Source organism: Hetaerina americana, unplaced genomic scaffold (assembly GCF_022747635.1).
Source record: "Hetaerina americana unplaced genomic scaffold, ioHetAmer1.1.p SCAF_6, whole genome shotgun sequence".
Lineage (NCBI taxonomy): Eukaryota > Metazoa > Arthropoda > Insecta > Odonata > Calopterygidae > Hetaerina > Hetaerina americana.
In genome coordinates, this window is record NW_027287205.1 from 65,636,951 (window position 1) to 65,660,519 (window position 23,569).

Consider the following 23,569-nt stretch of genomic DNA (forward strand, 5'->3'; position numbering starts at 1 on the left):
CTGTTACTTTTTCTGCGGTTATATATCATGTCATTTCTTCCTCATTAAGTGCGGAGGTCACTCTATTTATTCTCAAGGCTGTTAATTTAACTTCACCTAAATTTAAATAGTAGCGCCCTCATCTATTTTGATTCTCATTAAAATGACAAAAGCTCCCTTCCCATTTTTTCCAACATCATGGAATTGGTTGTTAAAGAAAAAAAAAACATATTATCAACGTTTGGTTACAGCATCACCACACCAAAAATATGAATAGCATGGATATTCAGTTTTCTAATGATGTGTAAAAGTTGATGGAACAATGCTGAAAGGAAACATCACTTCTTATAAAATACTTTAGCAGATATTCCCAGTTTTTGGGGAACAAAGTGCAATGGATACAAAGTTTTAATTCTTGTTGATTTGGGATGTAACAGTACAGGGGGCAGGCAAAGTAGGGTACATGGAATCAATATAAAAATTACCAAATATCTCCCATATATGTGAATGGATTAGTGAAGGAGAATATCCACAATGGATAGATGGGAGAAACATTCAAGAATAGTAAAACACATAGAGTTTTAAAATGCAATAAAAATAACCAATGTAAATCTTATTGAAAATAATTGTATTATGAACTACATTATCCAATTGTTTTAGTTCTCCCAACTGTCTTTCATCATGTACTTTCAGGACTGCACGAGCGAGTACCATCAGCATAAGCTAATGCGAGCATTCAATGTAGCCATTAAAGACATATTTTTGGAAGAGAGCCTTGCAAATGTACTCTAGTATAGTTTTTCGGTGATGATTCTTTAACATGGTACATCCCTCCTCTTTTGCACGAGTTATAATTTATGAATTTCTTAGTTTTTTCTTAACCCTGCTGAAACATGGGACGTTATTGGAACTATTTCAATAACAAATAGGGCATTAGGTCTATAATTATGAATAAAAAATGTTAGATTTATGTTACCATTAATTGAAATGCTGAAGGAAGCTGTAGTTTCTAATACACCAAAAAGAAAAATTTTTAATTTCAAGGGAGTTACTGAAAAAATTTTCCTGTACTAAGAGAAGAGTCAAATACCCAGGAATCATGTGATAGGTGGCTAATTATGTCATTTACAAAAGGTTTGACACACATTCATCTAAAATTATCATTTTTTACCTTCTACTCATGGTTAAGTGTTAATAAAGTGATAACCCAATGAGCTTCAATATAGTAGTAGCTTTCAAATGTTGTTTTAAAAAAGTAGGCATTTTATTGTGCAATGCACTCCTTTTATATTCTAGGAAATATTTTTATTGCTTGACATCAACAGTGGCCAATCTCTGTTAGCTCTTTCAGACACATTTCAACAAAGCATAGTGCTATTACAATTCATCAGCAGCTATACATAATAATTCCACCTAAAATCACCATGCCATTAAAAGGATCATAATACATTTTAGTAATAGCACTTATTATAAAGTCACAATATTTTTTACTTAGGCTGAATGATATTAATACAAACTAAAATTTTTTATGTAATCCTCATTTTTTACACATTAATTTTTTCCAGAAGAATTTCACTAACATTGTTTCAAGTTTTTATGAAGGCCATCTACACAAAATGAATTCTTTAAAAAAATTCTAAAATGAAGTAGAAACTTCAAAACACTAACAAAGTATGGATGTACAGAATAAAAATACAATAACTTCCCCTATTTGTAAATATTATATGGAACATTTTACTAAACAATGATCAATAGTAACTTGATGGTAATTCAAAGTTTGTTGAAAAGGAGTCATTGCAAAACTTCACACACTTTTTCATTGCAGTCCATTTTGCCATGACTAAACAAGCACAACACATACCAACTTCCATGGTTTTATTTTACTAATAAAAATTTGTTGAAATATATAATATATTTTACCCTTTATGTTAGGTTAACTTTCTAGATTCAACTTATGTTTTAAACAGCCTTATTTCCACCAAAATCACCCGCTTGCTGTACAATTTCTGGCTGTTACTAGAATTATTTTTTATCAAAATATGTATTCCAATTACTTTTAATGAAAAATGTCTTAAGATAAAATAAGGAGATTCATGCTATTCAATTGTTTTGTTTCCCAAAAATTATTGCCAAATAAAATGATTTCTCCAGCATGCGATTACCTAGCCATCCTTAAGTTGGCAGTGACATGATCAGTATGTTGAATTAGTGTTACAAATGGATTCGGATTTGTTTTAACCTTGAGGACCATTCCCAGGTGATAAAATATTAATCCAGAATTATTTATTTTTCTATAGTTTCATACCTGTTTTTTCTCCTTCGTTAAAGAAGGTTGGTAAAAGTTGCATTATTTAATGTCACTGCCAGCTTATAATTGTAGACTGATGACCTGATTATGACATAATTAAATGTATACTTTCATTTACAATAATATTCCAAAAATGTAGAAAGATTCAATTGCAAATAATGGATTAAAATACACATGTATGAAATGTGATTATGGCATACACAGCTTTGTAAAATATCTCTTTGAGAAAACTAATTAATTTGTCACATGTGATGTAATCAACAAAGTAATTACATAGCATTCATTTTTGAGAGACTAGTTACAAACTTTCAAAATTGAATTAATATTAAACACTTAATATAACAGTTGATGAGGCAGTTGACATGATATTAATAGTTACAGTAAATACTGCGTCCTGTTTTATCATATCAAATTTTCAGAAACATTGACAAAAGACTGCTCCACTATGATGCTCATAAAAAAGTTTCACTAATGGATCATTGAATCCCAAACTATTACATTTGTGTTTACTTAAAGAATGAATAAGTACAATAATGTAAGTACTTATTCAGCTAATAAATACATTTTATACAACTTGTGTGGTATTTATCATCGATACAATTGAGCCTTGAAAACAAGAATTGACCACCAGCATTTTTTTGTAAGATGTAAGGCTTTTCGCCTTCCATACTACCTCAAACATATAATGAAATTATGCATAATGATCAGCATATGTACAAAATGTTACAGTTTCTCCTGAAAATATGGCCATGAAATTTACTTTCCCTGAAAATGAAGCTGCACCAGGGGCAGCGAATATATTAACTGGAAGGTAGCACAACATCCTCCAACAATACATGCAATAAAACCAATATGAAAAGATTGTCAATAAAGATTTTCAACAATTTTTATTACATCTTTCAATAAAAACTTGAGTTTCTACCGAAGTCTCAAGCATTTATTGTGGAAGAATAGTCAAATAAAATTTAAATAAAGGCAACAGATTTAAATAATTTTACAGGAAATATACATTTTCTAAAACAGTTCAAAGCACAAAATTCAATATCACTGCTTCTCTTTTTCCTTCCAACAGAATTTAATTAAACATCAATTCAAAGTTCAAAAACCCTAGGTAATTAAAAATTCCTGTGCATTACATGTATTAATTTAAGTAAAAGAGAGAAATATAAAGAGTGCATTTAAAGACAATATATATACATATATAGGAATTCCATAAAACTGTCACATGAGCCTACTGCCAAACAGTGAATTACTTGGCCATATACCTTAAATGAAAAATTCATTATCAATGAATTTGGTTAGAACAAAATTAGTTAAAAGCCTTGAAGCAAAATTAATAATTCAAACAGTATTAAAAAAGATTGTATTCTAAATTACCCAAATAAAAACAAGATGACTCATGAAAATGAGATGTTCTCAGACATCAACGCAATTAGGTAGCAAACTGATGCCAATATCAGACAGGTGATTGGCTTAAAAAAGTAATATAGGTTATAGTATTTAAATTTCCCACAGTAATAACATAAAAAAATGGGCACAAATGCAAATATTACAGAATGCTACGGAAGAGTCTATTACAATATTTCATTGACATCCAGGGTCGCTACAAGAGTGCATTATACCCTACGCGAAAGCCATCAGCCTTGTGTCACAGTGGGAAAGGAGGTGTGAGGGGTTAAGGTAATGGTGCCCTAGGAAGTCAAATAGTGGCTAAAATGTCCCAGGTCACACTCATTTTAAGTCGCTGCACTTTGCCCCATGGACACAGCGGAAGCACCTCGTCTTTTTTCACCAAAACCAAATACCTCACTCATCTCGCCATTATTGACTTAATTTTTTCCATTTAATCAAATTTTAATCATAAGTCTCCCTTGTTTCAATTCATTGGAAGAACAGATGTAAAGCCAATGAACACTAACTGCCAACGGCAGGTTGTGTCAAAGACCATAAGCCCTGGTCCTTGGGCAACAGGTTAGTAACATATGGCAAATGATACTGGTAATGCAATGTTAAGGAATAATGAAATATGAGGGAAGTACAAAATATTGCGCAAGGGAGATGAAGGGGTGGATAATTTTTTGAGTTTAGGGGCTGAAAACAGCTACATGCCACCACTGCTTTAGGCATGTAATAACATTACTTAATTCCATTACAATTTCTAGCTAAACATACTTTCCAGCAATGTTAGCATGCGCTCTAAGTTGTTAAGCAACCAATGATTTAATTGTATTTGTTTGTGAGAAAGAAGAACCCACAGAAGATGAAATAGCTGAGAAATATTTAAACATAGTTTCCACATATGACCTTCCAACTATGCAGTGCAGATTGTTATATTTTTAATTTTCTAAGGCTAAAGCATTTCCATGCTTTTACAAATGATAAATAGAGATATTAACATAAAGGAACACATTATGATCATATCATAGTGTGTCCATTTTCTATGGGCAAACACAGAAAAAAGATATTAAGGGAATACATATACCCTAATATTTTTAAGAAGATGTCAGTTCTACCCTACAACTCTCTCTCTTCACATAGCGAGTTATTTTTAACAAAAATTTGGTAGCCACAGAATTTATGAAGAAACAAATGATATTCCAATTAAATGCTTAATCACACTTTCCTCCTACATTAAAGAAATTATTAATATAACATGATTAAAAACTCATTTTGAAAAAGTCATCACCTCAATTTACTAATTGAAATCAAGCATGTTAATAACCATAACTGAGTGAGTTTATACCATATAAGCTGCAATGGAAGATGACTTGAGATATTTCTCCATTGGTACCAAAGAAAAAAAATGAGGTTATCTCATTCCTGAAATCTCTTCATTCTTGGAATGCAGAAAATTCAAAAGATTAATTCCACAAAAATGATTAAGTTTTCATCTAATGTTCAGAATGCAGCACACATGCAAAAGATAACAAATTCAAAGCCTCATCATTTACAGTTTTGGTGTTGCCATTTTATATTAAATAATTTGTAGACTATTTAATCGACTTTCCTGGAAATGGAGCTCATTATTTGAAACCCAAAATTAAATTTATCCATGGTTGCTCTTCTTATATCATCAACATATATATTACAATTCCCAACCTTAGTGTTTACTTTACTCTTTTCTGTTACTTATAAACACACAAAAATCCTGTCCAATTTTTTTGTTATACGTCAATAAAAATGTACTATTCTCTTCTAGGCAAACATACCCCAAGAAAATTTGACAAAAATTGCAATAAATGTGCAAACTCCAAACTTTTAGTTCACAATAAAAGACTGTGATCAGAGCTTAGGATAAATTTAAGATTTTACAGACTGGCTGGCTAAGTTGGCTCAACCAGCAGAATTAGCTCTGAGAAACTGACTACAGGGCTTCATATCCAAATCCAAGTGATTGCCTCCAGATAGATCTGATTAATGCCAAGCTCTTCGATTTCCTGATAACCAGAGCTCCATAGGCAACCAGGGGTGGAATAAGCAAAAGAATTTGTTCTCTTACCTCCACACTCAATGTGTATATTGAAAATACATCATGGCTTCATAATAGGTGAATTCTACTGTCAATGTTAAAATTTGATTTTAAGATTGATGGCAGGGTTAGCTGGTAAATTATTTGGAAATAAGCACTTTGAACATTTCATATCATTAAATGGTTGAGCTAGTAAATAATTTTCACCCAAAATGGACATCATTTGCTCAGAGGATCTTTGTAAAATCAGGTCATCTTCCATTTACATGAATATGATGCAGAGCTAGCCACATTCCATTTCATAATGAATAAAGGTTAAGATTTCATCGACATACAAAAATATGCTATTAAGAATATTAACCAATTCTTTAAACCCTTAAACTGTGAACTACAGCGTCCCATTTAAAGCTTATTCATTCATACTTTTGGCAGTGCATCACGTACATGCAATAACAAGAAATAAATAAGGAGTATCGGTTAATACAATGATGCATTAATATTTGGATATTATATTTTCATTTTTTACTAAATTGGTAATTATACAAAAAAATAAGCTACGGAAAAATTAATTGTGTAGGTCATCATTAGAGTAACAAAGTTCACACTAGGCAGTTCTCAGTACATGATTTCAGTTTCTTGCAAATGAAATGAATATACTATAAGCTCCTAAACTACCACTTGTCAGATATTAGCCTCCAAAAATGTCACTAATACATCTCTATCAATGCAGGAATTACATTTGCATTTCCAAAATAGCCAACTTCTGCAAATTTACAAAATATGTAAAATATTTAGTAAATTTTTGCAATAATTTAATGAGCTTACCTCCATTATATGATGGAGAAAAAGGTCAAATGTCATGCATAAATCACTGATGATTATAAAATAGCCAAAATGATATAATTATGACAAAAGAAAACTTGCCTCACCAATAAATAGAGCTGTAGCCTCACACTTGGTGACCTCAGATGTATTGTGTACTCCATTAAAAAAAAATAGCTTCCAAAGATAAGTCAATAAGATACCCTCTGCAATAACTCAGCTAGTATTTAATAACTAGAACTTCTACCTAACATAAAAGAAACATCTCTTAGGTAATACTGAACCAGAAAAATAAGTCCTCAAATGTTTTCAAGAAAATAATTTTCCAACTAAATTATCTTTTTTTTGGTATAAATCTTCTTCTTGGATATTGTTAGAAGTAAGTAGGACAGACATATTCAAGCACTACACTCAAGCTAGTTACAGTTATAAATATTTTCAAGAACAAATCATCAATCTATCGTACAATCAGGCAGTCTGTGCTGGTTGCAAATCCATCCCCAAATACTGGAGAATAAATGTTCTTTCCTCTTTACAATAGTGTTTACATCCATCAACATTAATACCCCTCCACTTTTCCCACTACAGCACACTTTATCCTAATCCACTAAACCTAACTCTAATCTTTCTGCCTCAAGTTAAAAAAAAAAGTCTTCCCTCAGTAAATTCGGAGGAAAAAACCTTGCAATAATCCAAGTTTATTGAATGGCATGCAATGCTGCACAAAATGCATTTCTGCATTCAGAAAATTTAGACATTATCTTCTCCTTGACACATAATATTTTCCCTCACCATTCCTCAATCACTCAAGTTTGCTGGGACTCCACCAAAGCCAACAAACTGTCTCACATTTTTCATTATATTTTTTTTTTAGATTAGCAAATATTTACAGAGTTCACAACCCATAGTGGCAGTATTCAGTTCCCTTTCCCTCTAACTTTACAATCATGTTGAGTAACATTCATGATGATGCTTAAGGCTTTTGAAATTTACTTAGTAATTACAGATTGTATTCCAGTAAGAGTTCCATAATCATACAAAATTATGTTTATATATATATTTTTTTTTCAGAATTTACATTTTTTCATAAAAATAAATATTTTATGGATGATGCATTCATTGGAAACAGTAGCTTTCATCCGAGGGTAAGATAAAATATATAGAAGACCAATGTTTTTTGCGTTGCAAGTGCACACAAAACAAAAGAAATGCTCTTCATTTTGAATAATTCCTCGTGATATCTATTGCAAATTCTGTTATCACCTCAGAAATGATGAAAATAGGAACTTGATTATCATAGCTTTTGGCAAAATTCCAATGGAAACTTAAAAATCATAATTAGCTAGCCCAAATCTATCCCAAAATCTTACTCAGCTCTGCAGTGAATAATTCTGAGGCTGGAAGGGTCCATTTTATAAAATTGGTATTAGCCAAAATTCCCTGTCATTCATTTTGCACCTTCATGTCCCTTCTTTACAACCTTCTACCAAAACTAACACCCTGAAGACACACTCTGCACAATCCAGAGCTATGAGCTTCTGTGATGATTGTTTTCCAATATAATGGAATTCCACTACATGAACTCTATTATACACATCTCTTCCTATACTATTCATACTGCAGTTCATTGATAATTTTCAAAGGCAGTGGGAAAACCATACAACAAAACAGTTAAACACATACTTCATGAAATACAAGTGAATATACTGAGGTAAAATGTTATATCTGCTTTTAATATATTTAGCAAAGAAAATTTCTACAACATAATATAGATGCACATTAATGCTTTGGTATTTTCACAAAAACATAAAAATTTTCCTTGTGCATTTTCATGATTGCCTTTGAGCTTCTTTTATGAATCAATTATAAAATCAAATGATGCAAGGCAAGATTTACGTTTTTTTAAATTCATTAAATTATTTTATTTGACATTATTATGTGAGGATCATTAATATTTTTGACACATGCATGAATGCTTTCTACTATCATGAAATCTCATATACTGCCCACTTATGTACGTTGATGCAATGATGAGTTTTGAATAGAGTTATCAATTGGTATGAAATCATGAAACCCATGAATAATGTCAACAAACAGCCAGGAAGTATTACTCATAATTTTTCTTCAAAAAGATCATTCACTACCGCGAATATTGTCTAGGGGAATGCAGCAAGAGATACTATGATAAGGATCAGCGATGTATACGAGAAGGCTCAACCTAATTTATTTTAAATCCCACCTCCAATTGCATTGCATTACACACATGCTCTTTGAAAACTATCGATGAGCAAAGCATCGATTTAATATGACCAAAATCCCTTCCAGTACAATAATATTTCATTGGTACTCACATGAAATGATAAGATGTATTCTTTTCAATTGGAAAAAATATATATTTATATGTTCACTTCATTATTTATAGCAATTATTCTATCATGATCAAGAAAACTACATTATGGTACCTCAATATGTAGAACATACAAAAGGCAAGAGAAAACTAAAACAAATGCTTGATCAATATTAAAAGCACAAGAAATATTTTGCATGTATGTACAATACGAATTGCTTCAATCTTTTAAACATTCTGGCAACTGTTGGGAATTAAAACTTGAACTATCGATTCCAAAGTGATATATATATTTCTAAAAACATAGGAAAACTAGTATTCATTTATGTACACTCTTCTATATGGATATTTACAAGTCTCACTACTTTAATTAGTGTATTTTTAATATGTACACACGCAGAGAGAAAATGACTAGGAAAATAAGAAACTAGGTATATGCATGCATATGTAACACTGCATTAAAAAGCATTAACCTCACTACTGAAAAAGAGCTAGCCCACCCCTAAAATACTAGCAGGGTTACACCAAAGTTTGAACAAGCCTGTCAAAAGTCCATGAATATTAATTGTGCAAACAAAACAAAATTATACCTTTATAATCAAGAAACACCAATACAATGAACAAAAATTATTAAAATTAGTAATACTAACAATTCAACAGAACCTATACAGGAAAATATTTCCATCTTTACACAAACAGTGAAACCAAAAATAAGAACCATTAATTATTGTCCATGGTAAAATGAGGAGGAAAGTGTGAATATTTCAATAAAGTAAGACTAATAATTTACCCTAATTTCAACTCAGAAAAGAAACTGCCAAACAACTTTCCACATAATATAAATTAAATCAAAGCTAATGCCATTTTGTGTGAGAATATCTGTGCATGAAAAGTTGTGGCTTATGTGACACTTTTATGTTAATCAATATCCACTGAGCACAGTACTGGGCCTCGTTGTTGAGCTGATTGATTCTATTGTCACAAGCATATTTTGAAATGTGCCATTAAAAATGCTCGTGGCAATTAATAAAAAGTAATTACAGGCACCCCTTTCAATTGCAATGAATTTGGTTCTTTAAATTTGAATATTTTTTTTCCTATGGAACACACCTCCACAAAATGAGTTACTATATGCTGTTTCTGATAGAACATCAAGTTTTACTAGGTAATATCATAATATAATAAGCAAATATATTAAATTATTTAAATATACAAGAACTTCATCCTGTTGTCCTAATCATGAAAGATAAGAAATCACATCCAGATTAATTTGCATTTGTGGATAAAGCATTTCATGTCTGGGGTCGCTTATTCACAAATGCTCTTTTCTTCACAAATTTCATACATCTGGGCTGTTACTTGTGAGCATGACATGTTCAGGGCTGCCTGTATTACTTAATAAAATGTATTCAGAAGCAGTTTTATGAAAAAAAATAATTTACCCTCTCAATAGAAACATAGGGGTCATAAACATTTAATTCCAAATGAGAAATTCTGAAATGTTCCCAAGTTACATGAAACCTATATTTGCCATATTTAATTCCTGTTGCTGACTCTAGATGTGGAGAAGTGGTCTAAGTGAAATGAACAGTATTAATAAACTCTAGGGATGAGACTTGATAGACTTTAAAATAAAAAATGTTGAAATTTTGGAACAAAGTCATTTTCAGTTTACAAATTACTCATAAAAATAACAGCCAACCTTTCCATGTCTGACACTTGCTTTGTGGGTGATATGACACTCCTAATGCACCAAGTAATTGAAAAAATAGCAATCAGCTAGCAAAGCTATCTTCTAAAAGAAGATCCTCAAATTATTATCAATATAAAAAAAAAATTGTAGCTCACTTAACACCACCATACTATCCCATCCTGTTAATATCTGTGCACCTGGGGAAATATGATGACCAACCATAAAAATGATGTGAAGGAATTATTATCTAGGTCCATCAAAATTCCAAAAGTTAATGACAAAGTATTCTAATCCATCCAGATTTATTCCTGTGTGCATTCATAGAGCTCTTTCCCATAGCACTCTGCACAAAAGATGACAAAGCTGTCTACAAATAATTAATCCAAATTCCATACTCTTCATGTGGCCACTGCTATAAACATAACCAAATACCACGGTAATTATTGACTAGAAAAGTTTTTCAAAATTATCTTTCACAAACATAACAGGATATGCAAACTGAATGGAATTCACACTAGGAAACTGAACTTGTTGACATATTAATATCTAGGGAGGTAGAATCATTTTTTTTCAATTTGTTGTACAATTTGGATACTTACAAAAATTTTATAGATGCTTTATAACTACATACTCTCATGGAGAAAACTACTACAACCATCACTACATGCAAATTATTGAACAAGAATGTTTGTATCCATTGTAACTAGTACAAAAATATTTTTACCCTTTCCACACATGACAAAATGAGATGGTAGAAATGAGACATGATTTATGTCAGCCAAATGAAACATCATTCATAAAAACTAGAAAATATTCTAGAAGAACAAGATTTAACAGATAATTAAGTGATCACAGTGGGTTCCTCTCTACCTGTGAACTTCCGTAAACAGGATAATTCAAGAGCAATTTCAACCAAAGGCTTCAACATAACCTGAAAAAGAAAAAAATTACAGACTGTTTAGAAATGCTACATTGTATGACTCTCCTAGAAACTTGTTGAAAATACGTACTGATAACTCTAAATGGATCTTCAAAGATATGGATCACTGATCATTAAATTCACACTACATAGGGTATACGATGGCATACAAGATTTTTTTTGACAATTGGGGTTCAAATTTTACCAGCATCTTACATGAAATGGTTCAAACCCCATGGGTTTATAATTCTCCATTCATTTTGATCATAGAAAAGCATAACACAAAAAGCATGGGAAAAAAGGGACCTTTCTCTCGCATCAAAAATGTTTCAGATATCAGGGATTAAATCGTGTACATTACTTTAGTTTAATTTTGGTTGCAGTGTAAAGTTAAACCATTGGAAGGGAGAAAAATAAGACAGGGATTTCCAGCGGATTCTAAATTAAAATTTGAAATGGCCAAACAATGGATATTACACATATCAATTACAATAATGCTCATTAGAATTCATAGAACCACATTAACTGTATACAAACCTGTGCACTCAAATTATGCTTGGATAAATCAGATTCATAACTATCCACATACAGGCGAACAGTTGCTCCTGAACTTCCTGTCCCACTCAATCTGTATATTACACGAGATCCATCATCAAATATCACTCGAATGCCCTGCAAATTGTTACAATAAAAATATTTAAAACTGAAACTTAAACCAAAACAAACAATTTCTCCAGTGACATCAGTTAATTCTTCCAAACAGTTATTTTACCTGCTTGGTGGCTACACTTTTGTCAATGGGGTCGGTGTAACCAAAGTTGTCACCAGTCTTCACTTTATATTTTTTCCCATCCACAGGAGAAACCAGCTCCTTGCCCACAAAACTTGGGTCTGTTACTTTAGCCTCCAACTCAGACATCATACGATTGCATGGATCAGATTCACAATTTTCATAGTCATACCTTTGGAAGAGAGGAAGATATCAATACCACTGATGAAAATATCAAAAAAATAAAGAAATTTAAGAGTCTGTATTTTGACTATATTAATACGGAGGTCTGGAATTTATATGCTAAGAACTGATAAGAACACCTCAGATTTAGACGTCTTGTGCATTACAAAATGTATAAAGTATATCTGGACCTTTATTTCCATCGTCGCAATCCAACATTAGTGATAGACTTTTACTCCATCCCATTTGATCTTCCATACATGGGGATTAGGGAATGCTATACATAGTTCAATAAAAGTTTATGGAAAAAGGATAAGAGTAAATTTCATTTTTTGTGCATAAAAAAAAAGTTCTTGAGTATAACAACTATTAGCTTAATTTATAGCACACTGGCTTTGCTGATAGTAGTAGTTTTTAGGGGAGGCGACAGACTGCTGAGGTCATTTGCGCCATAGGGGATGGACAGGAAAGGATGAAGGGTGGAGAGAAACCCGGTGTCGGCATTAGTCTACTCTTTACGAAAGGCGCCAAGGGGTCCGTAGTTTAGCGCCCCATCCGACGGACGGCGTACTCACTCAAAGGGCTCTCCACAAAGCACCTCAAGTAGGGACCGAGATACCTCTGAAAAATATTCAACACCGCCGGATTTGAACCCGCGCCCTCTGGGTGGGAAGCCAGTGCATTAGCCCCCGCACCATCTCGATCCCCGCTTGGCTGATTTCAACAGAAATTCACATAATACCTGTGGCCTTTGTATGATAATACACCAATAATCTTTTATATCATACTAGAAAACTAAAATCATACCATTTTTCACTGAAAAAAATTAATTTTTTTTCAGCCTGATGCCAACCTACTTTTCCTCTAATCATACATGTGTGGTCCTCGTTGCCACCAGACAAACATATAGAGGTCACACAGGGTCATCTAATTTCAAAAACATCCATTTTTCTAATGTTAATTTTGCATAATAAAAATAATTGCTTTCTGATAACATAAATTTAAGTTAAGGTCTGATAAAATTTTCAATAATACATCATACATTTCTGAATACCCATGAAATTCTAAATAGATGTTACAAAATCTTAGGTTGGACCAACCTTAGGTTGGTTATATTAGATATTCACTATCATCTTGTTTATGCCACACATCACACTTTGACACCATATCCTCTTCTGCCATTTGATCTTTACCAGCCAACGTCAAAGAAGATACAATTAGATAAGTAGAAAGGGGATGAAAAAAACATCAAATATGCCCCTTTTGGATATATAGTATGTAACTTACAAGGGAGAGGCCACAGCAAGATCATGTGATTGTCCTAGGGCTAAGGGGGATAAACTGTTGACATTAAAAGGGATGGGAGAAGACTGAAGTCTGTAAGAATTGAAGGGTAAGTTTTATTACAATCAAAAATATCATTTTTTCTGCACGGTAATTTTAACCAATTAAAAAATAGGAAATACGTAAAATAAATATCATATGATGGTAGGCATCATCGTGGGGGCAGAGCTGGGATCATGATAGCCCCTTTGCCCCACCTGGAGCAAAGCAAAAGTATATGATTTCTTATGCACTGAATGTAGTAAAAACTAATAAGGACCGTAGTTTAGTATGACTCAGAAACTTTATCTTTGAGGCAAGAAGATACATGTAGAATGAGAGGCTTTTGTGAAGTGAATATGGAGAAGAATAGATATAATAAAATGGACAGAAAGGAAAATAAATGATGAAGTTCCAAGTATGGTATGAAAAGAGTGAGAGGGTTCTTGAAATAAACTCAAAGAAGGTTGTGCAGTGGATCCAGGAGATACTGAGAGGAAATGGAAAGCCAAAGATTACAAGAGAAGGGAGAATCCTGGGTAAGTAGGGTAGGAGGAGGAAAATAATTGGCATTCAGGATGGAATTAAGGGAGGTAGAAAGTATGTAGAGCCCAAGAATTAATCACTGTAATATGTCCTAAGGGATTAAAGGATATTGATTCAAGTTATGCAGCTAGAGCTTGAAAGTACAGTAAGTGAGTAGTTCTTTGGTCAATGAAATCAAAAACCTACACTAACTCGGTCAACTCCTCTAATAATTTAGCAATCAAAATTTATCAACTGAGGTTAATTTCATTGCTTCTTAAGTTTCAGCCCATAAAACAGTGAATGCAGAAAAATCCAAGAGTAAAATGCACAAGTTTAATAAGCTAAAAATTTTCATGAAATTACTTTAAAATGTTTCCAGTCATTGTGAGGTAATAATTTCAACATTTATCTAAAGCCATTGAATGATATTAATAACAAATAATGATATTGTTTGGTGATTTTTAATATTACTCTACACTAAGCAAAGAACAAGGGCTGGTGTATGCATAACCACTGACAATGGACGCTGGGATTTTTTAATAATACATGCTGAAAAATGATAAAAATAATCAAATACATACTATTTTTTGCACACCAATTTATCACTATATGCTGAAGATATTATAACCTATCTACACAATTATTTGACCTCTTGAAAATGTTACCTGGCTTTAGTATTAATTGTTTTATCAGGAAAAAAATATTTTCATCATAAAGAGCAAAAGTGGGAAAATATTTGAAAATTACCTTACACAGCCTCTCAACACTACCTTATGATTCATATGGTGTGTTTTTATCTGAAAACTTATAAGAAAGACATGGAATTGAAAAAAGAAAGTAGAATTTTCTAATCATACTCATGAACAGTCACCTTCCATTAGCATTTCTGCATTTACAACTACCAGGAGGATAACTCGTGGCAGTGGGAATGCTTATAGACAATAGAACTGATTCAGGCCAGCAAGCCCTTTAATAAAGCCCACAGAGTATTATCATGGAAATGTTTGTGTAGAATAATTGCTGGTATTTTCTCTAATTACTGCTTGATTTAGCCTACAACTACCTTATGCCACATGTATGCAATCAAAGGCATAAAATGCTAACCCATCAATAACCTCACATTTGCCTTGCAAATTTTCTCTGTTTGCCCTTGGCTGAGTGCCAGGAATTACATACAAAAATACCTTACTGCTTATATATTAACTGAAAAAATTATTCAGAATATTTTTGTGCACAGACTGCCTCCACAATAGGATAGTATTTTATTATGTCTTTGACACATAACGGTTGAGCATTCACAGAATAATTATATATGATTATATTCAATTTTGTTTATAATTTTTTCACTTTAATTTTCACTGCTCACTTGCCTGGTGAAGAAGTTTCTTCCATATTTACTCCAGTGATTAGTAAGAATTTCTTGGATGGATGCTGATTTGGAATCAGTTGACTTAGCTGCCAAAACAGATAGCCATGCCAATGCTGCCCATACTCCATCTTTTTCTCTTATATGATCTGATCCAGTGCTGTAAAAGAAATTAAGCACTCAACTTTACAGTCTCTGAATCTTTTCTATGGTCATGCACTACTAAACAAACTAGAGGGAATAATACTAATTGCATTTTAAAAATGGTTGCCATCATAGAGTTGACACTGACTGACTAACATGAAAAATGTTCAATTTCCTTTTGACTGCATGCCATCGGTCACGCATGCCATCGGTCACAAATTGCCTACACTGACAAGTCCAGTGCTCATGTAATGTACATTAAATTTGTTTCCTCCATGTGCATTCATCTTTGCTTGGCATCATTCCTTATTTTTCAAAATGGCTTGAGTAGTTAACACTATTCCCAAAAGACGACCAGTGTTGGTTTCAGGCAAGTATTAAATGAAAATTCAACAAATACACCTCAGAATTACATAGTATATTTTACATTACCTACAAATTTTAGTTGATATCAGGAAATTTTGAATTTTAACTATCTTTTGAGAATTTTCTCAAGCTTACTCAAGCTAACATGGAATTTTCCCATCTGTGGACACAGTGGTGTAGGGACACGGGTGGTCACCTGACTTTTTTGCACTCAATTAGGAATATTGCAATTACTAGTATACACTCAAAAGGATGTTACTTATATTATGAAGGTTAATAACCCTCCTGTATTTGGTGCTGTCTAATCTGTTCGTTCTATTTGACAAATCTTATACCAATAAGCAATGTTCTTTGAGGAATGAATTATTATTATGAACAAGCCATGCTATGAACAAAGGTCAAGGAAATGACTATAAAAATAAGCAATTTCACCATCAATTTGAAATAAAATGAAGAAAACACAGTACATTGTCTCCTCAAAGAAATCATAGCATATAGTGCAAAAATATATTATTGAAAAAGAGGAGACATGATTTTTCTTAGATCAACTCTTAACATGCTGAGTTCATAATAAAAACATAGAAAAAAGAAGTGCATGGACCCAGAAAAACTCAAGTTCACGAAAAAACAAAAATAAATGCACAAAGCATCTCGCTACAATACTTAGAATGGAACCCCGCACGGACATGAATACTTGATGCAAGTTTACGTACTGCAAATATATCAATCATGTAATTGCACTAGCAACAGAGAGGGAAAAAGCCTAGCCTCAGGCTATATACCAATATGTACTCGATTCAGAAAACTGATATACATAAGAGAAATCCATATATTCAAATCCATGGATTTAAGCATTATTTTTTGCTTTCCTAGAGCATAATTATAGTAATAATAGAGGAATATACATATTTCCAAACACATCTTCCTTTTTTTTCATGGCTAAAACCCTAAATAGGATATGGTAGCTTAGTGGGCTTTGTGTTTGGCTAATGATGGATGGACTGGATGCCTCTCTCAGCTTCAACCAAGTTACCATTTTTACAGGAACCAGATCATCTCGGGAAACCACAAACACCACAGGTGTAACCTTTTGCTTATACGAGGGTCATCCGGAAAGTAGTACCCGTTCGTGCCGCATGAAGTGCTGACGACGCGAGTAGCCGCTGGACGAGGTCAGATAGCTTCAGTGGCTTGTCTGCCTTCTCTGAGCCAAGTTGCGTGACGCTAGCATTGCCTGTGTTGTTTCTGTGATTGTTTACAATGTTTAAAAAAATTGAGAACGCCGCCAGTTGTGAAGTGAGGGCAGTGATTAAATTCCTCAATGCAAGAAACGTTCGCCCATGTGATATTCATCGCCAATTAAAGGAGGTGTATGGAGACAATGTAATGGACGAGTCGTCTGTTCGGCGGTGGTGTCGCAACTTCAACATGGGGAGGGGGAACACACACGACGATGAGCGTTCGGGGAGACCGTCTGTCATTACAGACCAACTGGTGAGCTCAGTTGACGAATTCGTGAGGAACGATCGGCGCGTCACAATTGATGACATCTGTGAGCATTTTCCCAATGTTTCTCGAACAATTGTTCATGAAATTGTTAAACACCATCTGCATTATGCAAAAATTTGTGCAAGATGGGTCCCTCGCGTATCTCAATGAGCTGGCGGCGAAGGACTATGCAGCAGGAATACAGAAACTTGTCACACGTTATGACAAATGCCTTAATTTGCTTGGAGATTATGTTGAGAAGTAGTTTAAAGTATCCTCTTTCAAATAAAATTTTTTATGTTTGTTAATATTTACTTTTGTGTCTTTATTTCACGAACGGGTACTACTTTCCGGATGACCCTCGTATATGAATAACATACCACATTGGCCTTATTATTAATCAAGCCCTAATCCATGAACCAACCTTTGGGTTCCTTATTTTAGATTTTTGGCACCCTAAACCTTTGCAGCAACTTTTCAGGGTTATTTTAATGAAGACAACCATATTTTCTCTCCCTTGAACTCAACAACTGAAAGAAATTGTCCTCTTTTTCAAAATTTCTCTGTATTAGTACTTCCTATTTTGTCGCAGTACAAATCAATTTGTTTCTTATTTTTGTTTGAATGAACAAAAAAAATAGGCTTTCTATTGCAACTCACTATACCATTATCCAATTTTCCTATAATTTTTTATCACCCTTTCAGATGACCCAGAACTCGTCACTCCACAACAAAAATAGTTTAACTTGGTAACATACAAGCTAATCCTAGGCTTAGTCTGGAAGTGCATCCGTGAATAAGTTCTAAATGTAATACACATAATTATGACATACATCACACATGAGGGCATTTAACAAAATAAAACACATGCAAAATAAATTGCAGCATTGAGCATACCCAAAACTTTCTTCACCACACAAGGAAAGCTTTCCAGCATCCATTAGGTTGCCAAAATATTTCCAACCAGTGGGAACTTCAAAAAATCCTTTTCCTGTGGATTCAGCAACCCTAATTTTCAATAAAGAAAAATATGATTAGAAACAACTTTCATTAATAGCTCAACCCATATCTTAAAATCATTTAAGACTTCTCAACATTCTTGAATTTTAGGTGTTTCTTGATTTCTACAATGGAATGCTAGGCATGAAATAATAGGACTGATTAGTTTACTTTAGATCATCCCATTAAACATTACACAGATGCTCTGATGTATTCCAAGTTCCCACCAAAATGTTAAATGTAGAGTTGGAATATTTAGCCAATAATTTTTTCATACGCGTGTAAGCTGCTTTAAGACAAAGTGAAATTTAAATCTTAAGTGAAATGCTTACCTATCCAAGGCTCCACCAGTGGGCATACTTCTTGCATATCCCTTCACTCCTGTTTTCTTGAAATATGGTATGCAATCCAAGTTAGCAGCAAGGACTGCCAGGGAATCAGAAGGTGTGACAAAAAATGCATTCTTTCCCAGAATCATGTTCCGATCCTAACCAAATAAAAAGTCAGGGAATAAATATCACGTACAAATTATTAAACAAAACAAGAGCACAAAAAAGAGACAGTTGCCAAATTTTAATGCATACGTAGTACATTGTAAAGATGACTTAAGAGATAAGCCTAGTTTTAATGAGAAAATGTTGACAACAGAACATATAGGTAACAAATACTATGAGGCCTCACAGTATTTGTTTTATTTGTAATGATTTTAAATGACTCTTAACTTTTATTATCTTAACAAAATAAAATGGATAGGTTTAAAACTTTACTCCTTACAAAAATAATTTAGAAGTAATTTATGCAGAAGTGTGCCGAAATGCAAAGAAGAAAAGTGAAATGCAATGATGCACATTAAAATATAAGCAACAATTTAGAGATTCAAATTTCAGGAGATAAAATCATCTTACGCCATCGCCATCAAAGGCAGCACCAAAGTCATGTTCCCCTTTCTTAAGGATATTGACCAAGTCAGCCGCATAAGTGAGATTTGGATCTGGATGGAGACCCCCGAAGTCCTCCAGTGGAATAACATTGACGGCCGACTCTTCTGGTGCACCTAGTTCTTCCACAAATATCCTTCTGACATATGGACCAGTCACTAGACAAAAAGAATATACAAGCATATGTATTTTTTCACATTCTTCCAAAGTAACTGTGCATACATTTTCACTTCCATTCAAAATACAAGATAACATCTCAGGATCTCAATACCTATAATTACTACATTGGATATTACATTTTCTTTAGGGATTAAACTTTTAGCAAACAGTGTGAAAGTTAGAAGGTTTTACTGGAATGAATTTAGCAAATGAGGAAACAAAATTGATTAAATGTATTGACCATTAAATGCAAATGCTGCAATAAGTGTAGGATGTTTGAAGGCCATATTTTTTCACTGACCTTCAATGACCTTATACTAACAAAAAAAAGCTTGACATCAAATATGTAAATCAGTGAAAAGGTCCAATAATTGAAGCCAACCAATCAACCTTCTACCAGATTTATACTACCATTACCAATATTTAACTATAAACCATAAACACACTAAAGAGTAGGATGGCCAGTTCCTTTCCCTGTAGTTATGGTTTCCTAGAAAGATCGGGTACCTGAAAAATCGCATAGCTTGGAAGGAGCTGAGGGTACCCAGAGGGGCTTGCCCGGGAATCAAACCTAGGCCATCCGATCAGAAGTCCAATGCTCTAATCCTGGACTACTATGACCCACCATTAAGCTAAAACAGTACGGAAATGAAATTATTGAAATGAATAAAATGAAACTATATAAGTCAATAGTTTCATTTCATTCGGTAATGCAAATTCCATTAAGTTAAACCGGAGACAACAAATGTTATAAGAGTAATGTTGAATGTCATGTTATGGTTGGCATGATTAGCAGTGATAGAAAATAGTTTAACTTGATTGATTGATACTTTTAGTAGATATGCTAAGGCAGGGAAGTGTTTCAGAGGAGAAGAGTTAATGCTGGGCAGAGGCTACACCACTGTTAAATCATACCATGCTACTTTATTGACTCAAATAAGTAGATTACTGGTTTAAGCATTCGATGGTGACACGAAGTACCTACTAATTTATTTGGAGCTGGATAAGCACATAATGCCAATTGAGCTCTTTAACAGTAATATAAGTTATTTCTTAAAACATATCACCACTAACAATAACTTTGTATTGCCTGACAATATTACCACAGAGTACTTAAATTCCTTGCCACTCCAACCTTTCTTATTTAATCCATTTCTCATATTCATTGGGAATGACATTAGTATCACAAGAGAGTTTCTTTTTTCCAATGTCCTATGGCTAAGAACAAGTGGTGAACGTAATGAAGATTTTTTCGGCTCAAATAAATATTTTACACCATAATCTATTGAATAGGAAATGATTGCACATCACACTTGTGTTCTAAAAGATGTCTGCACAACAGAAACGCCAATGGCCTAAATTGTCTTCAGCCCCTCATGCTTAACCTTATTCTACATGCCATCAAACCTTATGCATTAATATGCGTTGATAAAAGTCTAAATGCTATTCTAAATATAATAGCATAATATTTTTTATAACCAACAGGGGACCTCCAAAAAGCGATTGAATTCCCAGTTCTTAACATTCAATACTGGATTTTTAGGGAATTGATTTACTGAAAACCTACATACCTCCATTCATAGCATTAATAAGGAGTTTAAATGGAGGCCTCCCATTTCCACCTTTGACTAACTTCTGAATTGCAGAAAAGTCAAATATGTCCTTCATCAGCTGAAGATAATCTTCCACAGGGTCGACTATTTTGACAATCATACTCCCTATATCTTCCACCTATTAATATAAAATATTATCATTTTAATTTTATACATGTTCATAACTTACACTATATTCATCTAAACCAACAATTTACTGACTAAGTAAATAGCCAAAGTCTCGGAGCTGAGGTTAGCAGAGTGATTAATTAGAGGACGAACATAACAGATATTGGGTACATATTAAACTTCAGATTGAAATTAATAGATGACTACCTCAAACGTATGACTGCCAGTTTTCGATATGTCACACACTAAATCTTTGACTATACGATATTCATTGATGCTTTTGCTTAATTCATATATGGCATTTGTGACTGCATCTGGAGCAGGACCTAGGGAAAAGGCAAATTTTGATGCATTACTATGATTATAAATCACTTAAACATTTAGACATTTCTCTATAGTGTAAAGGATTAAAATATGAGATACGTAAATACTAAAGCCTCATAAATTATTTTAAAAGATTAGCATTTTATGAATATTCTCACAGGCCAACATAGCTCACTCCTGGCTTGACATTTACTTAAGTAATAGGCGTTTACCTCCATTAGCAGTGTTGAATTTAATTCCAAAATCTGCTTCAGGACCACCAGGATTATGGCTAGCAGTTAAAACAATTCCACCAAGGGTGGAATTTTTCCGAATGAGGCACGAGACAGCCGGTGTTGATAAAATACCATCTCTTCCTACAATTAGATGTTTAACCTGAAAGGAAGTTTTAAGCTCGGGAATAATATATCTTAGGACTCACAGCTTTTCAAAGTGCTTTGAAAGAAGGGTTTAAAAACTTAAATAATAAATACAGATCACAACCATGATGATGATAATATGGCTTAAGAATGGACCAAATAAATAACTGATCATTCCCAAAAAGGGAACAATATTATTTAGCAATACCATTAATTAAAATTTCAACTTAACAACAAAAAGAGCATTTAATTAAACAAATTGGGTATACTAACAGGCATTTTTAACTATCCAACTCAATAACAAAAATGTTTGACTAAAATTAGTGTAAATCAGGGACATCCAATATACATAATACAAATTTTCAATTTCTCTAGAATAATTTACATCCCCTGTTAAGTGTTCAAATATGTAATGATAACATACCGCGACATAACTACACTTAATGAAATACTTGAGGTTATGACACAAGGATCAATGAACTCGCCGGCAGATCAATGGACGAGTATTTATGATATTTATAAGTGTAAGAGCATTTCAATCAGCTAAGTATCACTATATTATTACTTTATATCACTTTATACTTTTGTTTTGATAGTCAACAAGTATAAATAAATAAAATAAAATGATTTTTACTAACCCCGTTCGCTGCACAAATTTTAATGATGATGCTAACTGCATCTTTTCCATAATATCGGCCATCTCCACCAACAACTAAAGTGCAACCGTTGAGTTTATCTTTCAAAGAATTCAAAATACACTGCACAAAATTCTCCGTATAGTGCGGCTGCTGGAACACTTTCACTGCTTTTCGCAACCCACTTGTGCCGGGCTTTTGTCCTTCGTACGGTTTACTTGCTACCTTGACAGCTTTAAGCATTGCTATATGCTATCACCACAGCACGAATATTAAACAAAAATGATTATAATCACTTAGTTTATTAAAAAAGAGTCGAGTTATACACTGCTTTCAGGACCGAGTCTAGACGACCGCTACGGATGTATCGAGGACGCATGAAACAGATCGCTGTGATCTTTGTCAAGGGCAAACATGAGGCGCCTATTCAAAATTTTCTTACTTGGATATTTGGAATTATTTGATGCTCAAATACCATAATTACACAATCAATAAGACTAAAATCGGCAAAAATAATGCGAAATATAGGCAGATAAATTAAGTCACCATTTTCCACATCATTAAATGATTTAGTTAATTTAAATGATTGAAAAAACGAAAGCAAATAAAATTGAAGAAAAAATAATGTATTTCATTTAAGAATTTATTCTTTTAGTTCGCTAAGATAACTGAGCCACATAATCTGTGCATTCCCAATGCTTTCAGCTTAATAAAGGCGGCCATTGGTACT

At 33.1% G+C, this 23,569-nt stretch overlaps 1 protein-coding gene across 1 annotated transcript; it reads right to left on the reverse strand.

Annotated features, from left to right (window-relative positions):
• Window positions 1-1,261: 1,261 nt before the first annotated feature.
• Pgm1 (phosphoglucose mutase 1) lies at window positions 1,262-23,470 on the reverse strand. Its single transcript, XM_071593516.1, has 11 exons — window positions 22,843-23,470; window positions 22,058-22,220; window positions 21,729-21,847; window positions 21,372-21,531; window positions 19,609-19,799; window positions 19,036-19,190; window positions 18,602-18,712; window positions 15,711-15,866; window positions 12,310-12,499; window positions 12,075-12,209; window positions 1,262-11,549 (listed from the first exon to the last, which is right to left on the reverse strand). Exons 1-11 carry the CDS (start codon window positions 23,080-23,082, stop codon window positions 11,460-11,462), a joined length of 1,710 nt encoding a protein of 569 aa, XP_071449617.1. The 5' UTR covers window positions 23,083-23,470; the 3' UTR covers window positions 1,262-11,459.
• Between the last annotated feature and the right edge of the window lie 99 nt (window positions 23,471-23,569).